This window comes from Durio zibethinus, chromosome 18 (assembly GCF_047325235.1).
Source record: "Durio zibethinus cultivar Kanyao isolate XHJ-2024 chromosome 18, ASM4732523v1, whole genome shotgun sequence".
In the NCBI taxonomy this organism is placed as follows: Eukaryota; Viridiplantae; Streptophyta; class Magnoliopsida; order Malvales; family Malvaceae; genus Durio; species Durio zibethinus.
This window is the reverse complement of record NC_143179.1, coordinates 12,064,882-12,078,707: the sequence shown is the minus strand read 5'-3', so window position 1 is coordinate 12,078,707 and position 13,826 is coordinate 12,064,882. Positions and strand designations below refer to the sequence as shown.

The 13,826-nt window shown below is 30.0% G+C and overlaps 2 protein-coding genes across 14 annotated transcripts; both read left to right on the top strand.

The window, feature by feature from the left end:
• The first annotated feature begins 684 nt into the window (after positions 1-684).
• Positions 685-5,097, top strand: LOC111299612 (60S ribosomal export protein NMD3-like). Of its 10 annotated transcripts, none has more exons than XM_089747589.1 (5): positions 701-902; positions 1,383-1,853; positions 1,976-2,031; positions 2,421-2,458; positions 4,570-5,097. In XM_089747589.1, exons 2-5 carry the CDS (start codon positions 1,697-1,699, stop codon positions 4,961-4,963), a joined length of 645 nt encoding a protein of 214 aa, XP_089603715.1. In that variant the 5' UTR covers positions 701-902; positions 1,383-1,696; the 3' UTR covers positions 4,964-5,097. The 10 variants fall into 10 exon arrangements, 7 of the variants coding, with proteins under 7 accessions (XP_089603715.1, XP_089603716.1, XP_089603719.1 ...); XM_089747593.1 differs by having other exon boundaries at positions 704-902; positions 1,383-1,516; positions 1,976-2,092; XM_089747591.1 differs by having other exon boundaries at positions 704-902; positions 1,976-2,092.
• A 3,458-nt stretch (positions 5,098-8,555) lies between these two features.
• LOC111299611 (serine/threonine-protein kinase PBL34-like) lies at positions 8,556-13,116 on the top strand. Of its 4 annotated transcripts, none has more exons than XM_022894901.2 (6): positions 8,556-9,184; positions 9,974-10,305; positions 10,393-10,528; positions 11,330-11,469; positions 11,551-11,674; positions 11,938-13,116. In XM_022894901.2, exons 1-6 carry the CDS (start codon positions 9,025-9,027, stop codon positions 12,453-12,455), a joined length of 1,410 nt encoding a protein of 469 aa, XP_022750636.1. In that variant the 5' UTR covers positions 8,556-9,024; the 3' UTR covers positions 12,456-13,116. The 4 variants fall into 4 exon arrangements, with proteins under 4 accessions (XP_022750636.1, XP_022750635.1, XP_022750632.1 ...); XM_022894900.2 differs by having other exon boundaries at positions 9,971-10,305; XM_022894897.2 differs by having other exon boundaries at positions 8,556-9,196.
• The last annotated feature ends 710 nt before the right edge of the window (positions 13,117-13,826 follow it).

The following is a 13,826-nucleotide window of genomic DNA, read 5'->3' as shown; positions in this document are numbered from 1 at the left end:
CCATCGTCTTTTATCGGGGCCAACCCTTATTCTTTTATTTGTCGTCAAATTGATTCAATTTAAATAAAAAGTTAACTGCAGATTAATTATTCAATTTGAGTCGGTACGTGAATTACACGTTAATAATTAAAATACCATATTTGTTAATAAAATATCACGTGATTATTAATATAATCATAAAAAATTATAAAAAAATTCTTTTTAAATTAAAATTCACACATCTTTAACCAAAAAAAAAAAAAAAAAACCCAAAGCTTCCCTAATTCTTCGTTAGAAAAAAAAAAAATATTACGGTGAAGTTCCTTCACTAATTCAAACGTAATAATTGTATATTAGATCTAAAAATTTAATTATTTTTAATTTTTAATTTTTATTTCCTCCGATGCATTTTTCATTCTTTTTCAATTTTTTAATACCAATTCTCAATTAACAAAAAAAACCCAAAAAATTGTCCAAATTCCTCCGCTGAGGTAAAACAAATTAACCCGAAATAATTCCTAAATTTCATGAATCCCAAATTTGAAGCATTACTACCAACAAATCCATAAGTATAATAGGAAGTAATTTTTTAATTTTTACTGTTCATTAACTGTTCATCAAAGTATCTAATTTGGTGCCGTTTGTCATTTTTTTATTAACTTAAAAACTAAGAATAAAAACGTCTTTTACACTTTTAGATGTTTTAAAGATAATTGATTAAAGGCATAAAAGACAAACAGAAGCTTCATGATTTTTAAAGAGAAAAATAGTAGAGGCAAAACCGTTGAATTGAGAAGTTTGTGGGTCCAGAAGCTTCATACCCTGAAAATTGAAAGAGAGAAAAGGGAAGGAGAAAGAGAAAGAGAAGAGGGGTAGCGACAACTGGATCAACTTATAGCATCTCCTTCATGCTACCTGTAGAGGTTAAAATTTTAATCTCTCCTCTTCTCTCTTTTTTGCCCCTAAATCTCTGTTTGGTTGGGTTTTTTTTTTAAGAAGAGGGATAAACGTCTTCCAGAAAGCTGCCCTCTGGTGATCTTTTAATTAAGTTTTGGTGGTTCAAGTGATTTCCATATGATTATGAGATTAATCAATTCTTTGGTTATTGACTGTTTTGGTTGAATATGTTTGGATTTTAAATGACAGATGGAGGAGATTTTACTTCTTATTAATGCTATTGCTCATATTTATGAGCGATTTCTACAAATTATAGTGATAATTTTGTGTTGAATATACATGGGCATTTGCTCCAAAACAAATGTCAATCTCTTTATTTGAAAACATATAGCAATATGGACTATTTTATCTTCTATCCACATTTGATTTAAGGAATATTAAATTCAGGAATGATGAAGTTTATGTCTTTAGTTTTGGTTAATATGCTGCCGTGTGTATCTTGTCAGTCATCACAGTGGCTTCAGGAAATGGGTTCATATGTGATAGGCATTTAGATTCAATGGAACCTCACATAAACAGCGGATTCTTGAGTTAGAGATATTAGAGGTATTGCAGCATCTTGATCCTTGATTGATGTAAGGTATTTAGACTATTGCAGCATCTTGATTCTTGATGGTTGAAGCAACTATGCATAACTGTTCCTTTATTTAATCTTTGAGTAGCAAGTTGGGCTTGCACACATCTAGCCATGGATATTTATATTGGCCTCTAATGTTACGAAATTGTTTGCCTTCACAATTTATTAACTTGCACAATATTAATGTGTACATATCTTTTTCTTTTGTTACAGTGCATTGCCATTCTTAAAATTTTGCAAGAAGAGTGGTTTAAAAAAGTTTACAAACCTTCTGTGTTTGAGGAGAAAAATGATACATACTTAGATAATGTACATGCTGTTTTTAAGGATTTTGCAATAGGTGAATGAGGTCTTTTCCAAATTTATAGAACAATTGCATCTGTATACCGGATGAGTGCTGTTATATTAGGTGCTTCTTAACTTTTTTTTCTTACTAAGCTTTCATTGTTGTTTTTGTAATAGGGGCACCATGTGACGGAAAAGAGAGAAGAACAATCAACAACTATGAATGCTTTCGAGTTAATTTCAATGTCAAAAGTGTTAAACCTTGGGATATGTTTGATGCAAAAAGAAAAAATTGTATTTTAAAAGGATTTTCCTTTTCTTGACTTTATTTTTGTATATCAACTATCTAAGAGTGGTGGTTATCTTTCCTTTACATGACTTCATTGTCATTAAAAAGGAAACGCACAATATGTCTAATGCCAGATAGTGTTATTAGATATTATTAGGCCATCAAGATTGATAACTAATTTGGCCTACTTTTGCTCTTGTTTCTTAATTGTGTTTTTAGAAGTTTATGACTAGAATGTGGTTTCTGATATAGATAAGACGGGTTCATTTTCTTTTTGCAGCTTTGGGTAATTGATAGTCTAAATCTTTCTCAATTATTTCATTTTTTTTTCAGGTGGGCATATATTTTGGGTTTTTGGCTTCTATTTGCAGGTTTGATCTTCGCTTTTCTATTCTTCCTGTTTTTTATTGAATTTGGTTTCTATTTATCCTCTCTATTTTATTTTTTTTTTTGTGGACTTGGTTGCGCCACATTACATTCTGATATAAGATTGAGAGTTCTCAAATCAAAACCAGTAATGAAATTCTTGGTGTCAGACTTTTAATACGAAATTCTTTTCATTAACTGATATTTTTATGAAGCTTTTTCCCCTTAGATTGTGATGACATTTACTTTTTACGCATTTAGAATTAAATGTGTAAATCTATGAATTAACGATAGATTGTGATTGTATAATGAATCACTAAATTATTTTTTATTATATTCACTTACTTTAATATATTACATTCATAATAAATTTTTTTTCGTACTTTTTTTAAACAACTCTCGCAGCATAGCATGGGTTAAAATCTAGTATCTGATTATGGAAACCTCGAAATGGCTTGAAACTTGAAGCATCTTGATCATTATTGTTATTTATTTGTCTGTATTTCTTGCTAACCTGTAACGTTAATAGAGCTACAATTAACAAGTCTAATGCCTATGATTAGTTTCAGTCAATGCCTTGGGACCTGTTGTAATTTGGTTTGTACTTTAAAAAGTTGTTTCATGTGAAGCAACTGTTATTATTCATTAGTATCAAATTTCATGCTTCTTGGCTTTGGAGCAATCTTGATAATTAAATTGAGTGATAAGATTTTACTTTCGCTTTGAAACTTTTGGTTAAGCATTATATATATATATATATATATATATATATATATATATATATATATAGAGAGAGAGAGAGAGAGAGAGAGAAGTGGTAATTTCTTTTTAAATATTACGAATGATTTTGAATTATAATAAAATATTTAATATTATACTTATATTTTAAGAATTGAACATATGATGAAGTAAAGTTTTTTTTTTTTTTATGAATATTAGCAGAATTAAAATTATGAACAATTGTTATCCATGTAAGAAAGAAGGGTTATGAAGAAGAAATGGAAGAGTTTATCCAAATGTATCTCGTTTACAACAAGATGAAAATTTTTAACTCTTTGATTTGATATTTTTTATAGTAATTCATAAGTTTTTATTTGTTTATTTTTCCTTGTATTAAAAGAATATGTAAAAATGAAAAAAAATTCCATAATTCAATTCCTATTAGCAAACACATGGGCTTTTGGCTTAGAGACAAATATGTGTGAGTCTAAGAAGATTTGGGCCTTTGGGCAATTATTTTTCCAAAAAAAATTTGATAGCTACTTGCAGCCCCATAGAACTTGGAAGAGAGCTCCCTTGTAATCAAAGGAGCTCTTGAGGTTGTGTGAAACGACAGCAGAATGATTTGAACAAATTTAGGCTAGTAAATGCTAAATTTATTTTGACTGAACCTCATTCTAAGAGAATCAAGGTCAAGATGAAAGTTCAGAAAGAGATATTTAATGGAGCGATTCCGGAGCAATCTTATGTTGCTGAGTATGTTCAGCAAGATCACGTGTGAATCTTGTACGCCTGAGCAGTGGGTGGCCTCTGTGCAGCTCAGGTAGCGTGTTTCACACAGGTTAGGTTTCTTTTATCTGGAGTAGGTCATCCCGATTCATGATGTTGCTGTCCATGCCATTAAAATCAAGCAGATGGATCAGGGTATTGAATTTTTCTTTGCTAACAGGAGTCATGCTGTGAATTTTGTGGAATTTTTGGGTAAAGAGTAGACATGACAAACAGCTTGTTTCTCATGATCCTAAGAAAAATAGCTACAATTGAAATAGTACACATTCTCAGTTGAAATATTCCCCATTTGCCGTGAAGATTTGATTTGTTTGCCTCTAAGAGTTGCCGCTAGTTTGGGGAATTTTGGTCCAGTTATGATCTTTACAAAAGTGACCAACAACATTACATTGCTGGATCCATATACTCTGAGGCAGTGTTTCTTGGACACGGACCAGTATTGGAAGCATTCCTTTAAATCTCTACTTGGTAGCAGGCAGCTGGTAGAATATGATGGCTTTAATGTTGAAATTGTTTCTCCTGAATTTATTGTTGGGTGCTCCACATGTGTTTTGACAGATGTTGAGGTGGCTTATATAACTGATTATGGAAAGTTGTTTTACACCAGAACACATCAAGGCCATATTTTAAAGCCTGGAGATCGAGCTCTTGGATATGACCTTTATGGGGCCGACAGTAATGATATTGAACTAGACAAGTATGGAGGACTCGTTATTCATGGGGCAATTTTGATAAAGAAGAGCTATGAAGAGAAATGCCAGAAGAAGCGTGGGAAGACTCGTTCATGGAAGCTTAAGTCACTTGATATGGAACTTGATGAATATAAAGGTAGAGCTCATTATGAGAAGATGGAATCAGGGTCTGAAGAGTTCTTGAGAGATCTGGAGGAGAACCCTGAATTAAGGTTCAACTTATCACTGTACGGCAACAGAGATTACCAGCCATCTGAAATGGTAGCCGTGTATGATGAGGATGATGTGCCTTCTGTTCCATTGGAATAATTGCATGCTGATTGTTATGTCCACACTAATTTATGAGGAATTATTTGCTCCAACTCATTGGATCGCATATTTTTGTCTTACAAAAAACATATTACAAATTAAAAGCGATATGAATATTTATATTTCAAGATCAATTTTAATACACAACTAATGTGTGATTTATGATTTTTTTTAGACCATGAAACTGATCTTGGGTTGAGCGTACAGGAAGATGGCGAAGATAGCAGAGCGAATGATCTATGTTGTACTTATACTTTTTTTGAGTCCTGCCTTAGAATGGTATCTTAGTTATTGCCTTATGTTCTCAGTTTCTGTCATGGAGTTTTTTTGATAATTGATTATACAATTTAAGTTTACAAAATTTTTTTCTGCTAGGTTGTCAACATTTAGGCTTTTGATTTTAAGTTACTTTCACAATTGAGATTTCAATCACAGTGAGACAAAGAAATAATGGAGCTCTATTCGATTATTGGGTTTTTCACTATTTTGGCTGAAGGTTATAGGGCCAGGTGGGGTTTGAAAAATAGTTCTAATCATTCAATCTATTGAGTGATAAAAAAAATTAATTACACTTTTTAATTGAACTTTGACAAAATACACAATTTATAATTGAGTTTTCAAATAATATATAATTTATATCTTAAATTTTAAAATTTATATCATATTAATTCAAATTTTAGTTACCGTAATCATATATATTTATATTTATGATATTTGATAAATATAATCAAGTTAAAAATTATTTAATTGATTAATTATTTTTTATTACGTGGCATTCATATAAAAATTTTTGTAAAATATTTAATATTTTTATTTAATAAATAAAATGCATATAATAAAATTATATTGATTAGATACTATATAAATAAATTAAGTTAATAATATTACAATTTTGATTAAAATAATATATTATTTAAAAATTTACAGTGCAAAGTGTACTTTTTATTTTTTAAGCACCAATTTGTATTGTTTTTTTCAAAGTTACAAAAAATATAATTAACCCATTAAAAAATAATTCAAGATTTTGCATAACTCATGGCATGGATTAAGTTTGTAGGCCTCCTTTTTTCTGTTAGTGGTGCCAAATCAAATTAACTGGTCCAAAAATAGTAGCAAGTGGCAGAAATTTCTTAGATGTAATCATGTTAATGGAATCCAGGTATAAGTGAATTGAATACAAATCCATAAATATATATTTGTAATTTATTTATTTATTTTTAAGATTGTTTGGATTGATTTGCCTTTGTTAAAAACAATTATTCCTTACGTTTGAATTCATTTTGTTTAAATAATAAATTGTTTAAATTTTATTTGTGTTGTACTCGTTTAAGTTAAAAGAATGCACTCGTTAATATTAAACGAAAATAATGAATATATGTAAATAAATATATTCATAAATAATAAATAAATATATTTATAAATGATAAATAAATCATAACCAAATATGTCATAGGATTATGATACAGTATTAGAGTAAAAAATAAGCATATAATCTTGTTATTATTATACGAACAATAAACGAATATGAACCATTTTTATAAACAAATGAGTTTTAAACAATTATTAAGTAAGTTTATTTATGAACATAACCAATAGATTATGTTTATATTTAATTTGTTTAATAAATAAACATAAAATTATTATTTAAAATTATTTATTAAATTTAATAAATAAAAATAAATTAACAAAATTCAAACTTATTCGTAAATGATTTATCAAAAATTTTATTTATTTATATTCTTACGAAAAATACTTTTAAAAAGCAAATATACGAATCATAGAACAAATTATTTTTGGATAAAATACACTATTGCTCATTTTACTAAGTTTGTATTTTTTTTAATTTAATTAATTTAATTCGAGTCAATTTTTTTTATAACCTAAGTATCAATTTGTAACGATATATTGAAATAACATACCACAAATTATCAAATATTACAAGATATATGACTAAAATTTAAAATTCCTAATAAAAAAGTTTTAATCCAAAATGCAACAGAGTTATGACGTGGCTTCTTTTCTTTTTTTGTTATTATTTTTTCTCCTTAATTTTCTTTTCAATTTGCTTTTTTTCTCTCTCTCTCTCTCTTGAACCTTCGAACAACAACAAAACCCCTTCCAATTGCCTTCGGCCAAATCATTTGATTACATGCTTATGTTCAAACAAAATTTAAAATTCACCGTCGATTGTTTCTAGAGGAATTTAGAGGATGAATAATAACAAATTTATGAAGCCTATACATCATTAGTTTGATGATAATAGAGTTCACTGGAAGTCTGAAACAAAATTACTACAAGATTTAGTATATTGAAAAAATATGCAGTAAAGCAAAAATATGGAGAAGATAAAGGGTGCTTCTAAATGTATATCTGGTTTTACACTTTACACCTTTATTTGTTTTTAAAAATATAAGAGAAATTACTTAATTATTATTTTTATAAGTTTTTGAATATTCATATCCGATAAATTATATAATTTTTTAAAAATAAATTTTTAAAAAGATATACAACTCACCGAAAATAAATTTTCACAAAATTATATAATTTTTCAAAATTTTATTTTCGAAAAGTAAGAAATTTTTAAAAAAATTACAAAAAATATATTTTTATTAAAAATTTTTATTAATTGGAGTAATTAAAAAAGTTATTATTAAAAAGATTATAAATTTTAAAATTAATAAAAGGAAAGTTAATTTTATTATTTTGACCATAAAGAAAAAGTAAAATCTTATAAGATTTTTAGTAAATGTAATTTTTTTTTATAGATTTAAAATTCATCATTTCTTTTTTAATAAATTTTTTTGTTATCAATTATTAAAATTTTATAATAATTCTAATTAAATTAAGTTTTTTGAAAAAATCTCTTCATTTATTTATTACAATGAAATTCTTTAGTTAATATATTAAATTTTGACAAAATTATATAGTATATAGTAATATTATTTATATAATTTTAAAGAGTTTCAATTCTCATATATTAATCAAATTTAATAGTTCATTCATAATTTTTCATAACATCAAATGATGAAATATTTAATTAAAGTTTCATAAAATTTTATTTTTTTTAAGATCAAAATAATAAAATCAATCTTTTTTGAATAATTTTAAATTTTAGGATTTTTTAATAATATTTTTTCATTGCATCAATTGCTAAAAATCTATAATACAATTTTTTTGTAATTTTTATCAAAAAATTTTATTTTTTTAAAAAATAAATTTTTAAAAAGTTATAAAATTTATTGGCATTCAAAAATTTATGAAAATAATAATTAAAAATTTTTTTAAAAATAAAGTATTAAAAAAAATAATGGCACATTTATAAGCTCCCGAAGATAAAAAGGGTGTCCACTTTAAGTTGTGAATTGTATTTCCACTAACTAGCGTGTGGTGATGGAAAAATTCAAGCACTGTTAGTTTGGCAGCAAACGCACCAAAGAAAGCGATAGTTGTCTTTGTCAGTTAGTAAACATGCTTTTAGGCAAGGATATTCCAACCCAACCACATGCTCAGTTGCCACGGTCTCAATAGAACTTCATGTATCCTAATCTTTCAAGTTGTAAGATAAATCCTAACCCAACCTAGAAAAAATATTAAACAAAGCAAAATCTTTAAGTATATCAACTTCCATGATCTTTTTTCTAATATACGATTAATTTTTCTTTTATTTGGTTTGAAATATGCTAAGGTTGCTGTTGTTAGTTAACAGCACAGAAATGAAATTTTTTACACTTCTATTGTTTTCTCTCCTGCCCAAGGTGCCTTTTTCTCTGTTTCAAACTGCCCAACCTGTCCTTTGTTGAACACTTTCCCTCTTTCCCAATCAGCCCCTACTTTGTCTTTCTATTCTCAAAAACCCTCTTTTGACTAAATGTCATAAACTGGGTCTTAGTGATTATCAGCAAAAAATCATTTTTGATGAGTTTGATTGCTTTAAATCACTTTTTTTAAGTGTTTTAAAATGGGTTTTTTCTGTTTTATGAATAAGAGTTTTGATGTTTGTTGGGAAAAAAGAAAGTTCATTTTTTGAGGAATTTTGAGGGTTTAAGGTCAGTCTTAGAAACATGGGTTTTGCTCATCAGGCTGAAAAAGTTGAGAAAAAATCATCAAGGAAGAAGAAAGATGGAGGAGAAGAAGAAACAGGATGTTGGGTTAAATTACGGTTTATGGGAAGTTGCATGTCTTCAAGATCAAGAGTTGATAACTCTATGAGTGGAAGAACAGGTACTCATTATGGTAATCTTCTCTTTCCTTTCTCTTTTATTTAATTTTTTTTAAATTTTAAAAAAAGCCTTTTTTAATCTTAAGAAAAGGATATATAATTTTTAGGTGTGATTTTTTTTTTGTTTCAATCGGTTGAGGTGGAGGGATGACATCATCTATTGACAATATTTAGGAGAAAAATTGTTTTAAGATAAATGAACAATAGAAAATTTTAAGATTATTGCCAAGTATTTTGGTGTTAAAGAACTCATCTTTAAAGTATAAATAAACGGATAGAAAAGACATGCTTGATTTTTACTGTATATAAATTCATTTTAGACTAAATTGCTCTCTTTTATCATCTTAATTGAAGTTATATAAATAATTTAGTGATCGAAAGGTTTTTTGTAGGCAAATATATTTGGTAAAAGAAAGAAAATGGAGCCTCTGCTGAAGTTATTCATTTGATGGTTTTTTCACATGGTATATAAGTTTGGTAGTTTAAGCGAGCATGATAATTTGTGGTTATTTGCTATATTTGTATCTTAATGAATTAATGGGTTTTCCCTTGTTAATTAGGCACATGATAAGTTTTGCTGAATGAGGTAGTTAGTTGAAAGCAACTAGTTTTCTACTGGTTATTATTATGGAAAGGTATATGATTAGCCTTGAAGCATTGGATACAAATTTTGAAACATTTAGTGTGTGATAAATGCATCTATGTGAAATGGTATCTGATAGTTACTATTTTTTATAATTGTTGCACGGCCATTTATTTTACTGACCTTGTTCTTTGTATAAATTCAGCAGAAAGAAAACCTACAAAAGAGAAAAGCAGAGATCAGCCAGTTGTTCCAGTGTCTTCTACAACTGGTAGTAATGCCGAAAGTGCTTCATCCACACCTAAATTCAGTGAGGAACTGAAAGTCGCTTTGCAGCTTCGGAAGTTCACATTTATTGACCTTAAATTAGCGACCAGAAATTTTAGACCTGAGAGTCTTCTTGGTGAGGGTGGGTTTGGTTGTGTCTTTAAAGGTTGGATTGAGGAGAATGGAACTGCTCCTGTGAAACCTGGTACTGGGCTTACTGTTGCTGTCAAAACACTAAACATTGATGGACTTCAGGGTCACAAAGAGTGGCTGGTATGGCATCTGCATCTAGTTTATTTGCTTTCTGAATTATTTTTCTTTTTTAATCGTTTCTATTCAAAATTTCATGTTTTGTGTCAGGCTGAAGTGGATTTTCTTGGTAAACTCCTCCATCCTAATTTGGTTAAATTGGTTGGTTACTGCATTGAAGATGATCACAGATTACTGGTTTATGAGTTTATGCCACGAGGAAGTTTGGAGAACCACCTCTTCAGAAGTATGTAATCACTTTTTTGTTCATGATATACCTTTAGCCTTTTATCGTGGTTGTGAGATTGTTTAAGCAAAGTATTGTGACACTTAGATAGTTCAGCTATGGATATGTGGTCAATGACATGAAAAGGCTGTTGGCTAAATAAATGTGTGATTTCTGGGGTGCTCTTTAACTTAGATTGAACAGAGAATCTGGGTTTTATTGTTGGAAGGTAATGCTGTCAGTTGTACAAAGTTTAGCTTAGAAATTAATGCGGTGCCTCAAGTTTTCCTCTATATTATGTTATAGTATTATATTTTCTTTACCTATGACATATATGTTTTCTCCTTGTAAGCTTTTGCGCTCTTTTGGAACTGAAAGATTCATCTGTGATTATAGCAAGTTCTTAGGTTAGAATTGTCTTTACTATATTTTATTGTATGTAAAAGCATTAAATGTGTGAGGTAGCCAAGTAAATGTCTGGCAAAGTAACTTGTATGCTAGCATGACTTTTGTGTTTGCCACAGGGCAGCATAGCCAAGTGACATACTCTTTGAAACTTTGTCCAAGTCACGTACTGTCTGAAAGTTCTCTTACCTATTGTTGTACACTGTTTTACCATCTCATACTGATCCATGTACTTTCTCCTTGTTGCGGGAATTTGTTACAGAGTTGTCTTGATGGTATTAGAATGACCAATTATGGCTGGAAGGAAATATCTGATGCTTGGTTTTATTACTATCGTTATGATTGTATGTACCTTTATGCATTTGCATGTACATGGCTGATGTTTACTTTTTCTGGTAACAACCATTTTTTGTGCAGGAGGGTCCTTGCCACTTCCTTGGTCTATTAGAATGAAAATTGCACTTGGTGCTGCAAAGGGTCTTGCCTTTCTTCATGAAGAAGCAGAAAGACCAGTGATATATCGTGATTTTAAAACATCGAATGTCTTGTTGGATGCGGTATATAAGTAAAACAGAAAAATAGTAGGTTCCCTCCCAAATTTTATTTTTTTCTTTCTCTAAAACCGTTCCCAATTTCAGGATTACAATGCCAAGCTCTCTGATTTTGGGCTGGCCAAAGAAGGTCCTGAAGGAGATAAAACTCATGTATCTACTCGAGTTATGGGAACATATGGCTATGCTGCACCAGAATATGTAATGACTGGTATGTGGTAGAATCACTTCTTTATTTCTGCATATGATGTTTCATGGATTAGTTTCCGTTATCCCCAACTTTCTTGCTGGTCTTCCTTTGGGAATTAGCCCAACTCTGATATATGTTTATCAAACAGTGTTAACCATTTTATTAAGAATTTGTTTTCTTTAATTGTATCTTTGTTATTTGATTTTTTTCTATGATGTTTAGTGTTAAAAGCTTCTTTTATCTAGATCTGTGGTTACACAAATCTAATACTGTTATTAATTTAGGACATTTGTCATCAAAGAGTGATGTATATAGCTTTGGAGTAGTTTTACTAGAGATGTTGACTGGCCGAAGATCCATGGACAAAAACAGACCAAATGGGGAGCACAATCTTGTAGAATGGGCAAGACCACATTTAGGAGACAAGAGAAGTTTCTTCCGAATTTTAGATCCTCGCCTTGAAGGACACTTTTCTGTCAAAGGTGCACAAAAAGCTGCCCAGCTGGCTGCCCAATGTCTTAGCCGTGATCCCAAAGCCAGACCTCGGATGATTGAAGTTGTTGAAACCCTAAAGCCTTTACCAAACCTTAAAGACATGGCCAGCTCTTCCTATTACTTCCAAACTATGCAATCTGATCGTGCTCGGTCCAACTTGAATGCCAAAAATGGCATCAGAACACAGGCAGGATTCGTTGTGAGGAATGGACAACCTCTGAGGAGCTTATCCAGTTCAAACGGTCCTCAGGCTTCTCCATCTCAACATCCTCATCCATCACCAAAGCCCAAAGCGAAAGAATCATAGGTTCAAGTTTCTATATGTTCATATTTAGAATTTGGTTCGTGTCTGGTGTCCGCTATTTCAGACTGCACTATCAACAGAGAATAGGGGGTGCCTCTGCCATTTCTTTGACAAGGATTGTTTTATATTCCACTTTCACTGTTTCATTATATGAGTAGAATTGAACAAGCTATCCTGGATGTGGGAGCATCATACAGTTCATTGAGCTCAAGGAAGCCTGTCTCTTTTATTTCTCTCTTTTTCATTGCTAGTCTATAACTTTCTTCCGGATATTCAGGTTACATCGGAGAACAGAGACTGGAACATTACTCTGGTAATGGATTGTATTCATGCCGGCATGCTGATGAAGTCGAGGATCCGAGACTAGGTGGTAGACTCAACCATAAGTGGTTGAACTAGGTTGATTAGGTGAAAGAGAAAGAAATGGTGAGTCTAATTTATGTAACTTCCTTTTTGTTCTCTTCTTCCTAGTTGGAATGTGTTCATTTAAGACTGTTGATACCCACTTTCACCTCATAATTACCCTCATGATTGTTGCTGTTGTACAAATGAATCTCTTTCTTAAATCTTTAACATAAGAAAACTTGTGTAAAAACGCATAGGGCGTTGTTGTAACTCCTTTATCTCCATTAATTAACTAAAAGTTTGTTTTTATTTTGGCAGACGAGGTCAATGTCTGATAAAAAAAATTGCGGCTTTGATATTTGAATTTTAAATTTGTTGGATGCTTTCAGTTTTCTATTTGTTGGATGTCAGAAAAGTGTTGAAAACTTGTTCTGTGCATGTCTGGGGAAATTTTTCTTCAGTGCATGTGCATTACTTCAAACAAAAAAGCAGACAAAAAAAAAAGGTTTTTTTATCATAAAAAAACGGAGGAATATCACTATTTTTGAACAAATTCGATCTTACAGTAAGGCAAGGTCATTTTCAATAGAAATGGTCGACCCACTTACCTATTCGAATCAAATCACACGATGCAAATATTCATGAATGATGGTTGTGTATGTATAATGTATGGAATGATATCACGTTCTTCAACTATCCAACCCTACCATTAGTCCACAGTTTGTTTGGTGTCACAATCATAATAATACAATTGTCAAGCTAACCTACTCTTGCCACTCTAGCTTTCCACCTCCAAACAGTGTTTTTTTAAATATAATAAGAGTAGAAGTTTTATATTTTTTTAATATAGATCTATGCATTTAGGGTCTTATTTTCATTTCAATTACTTTCATGAAAATCGAATTTTGATTGAAAAAAAAAAAACTTTCTCTTTAACAAATGGATTTATCTTTTTATTTTCTCATTTTTTGTCTTTTAAGAAAATGCAAATTTCCAAATTATAAGTTTTATTTTCATGCAAAAAATTGT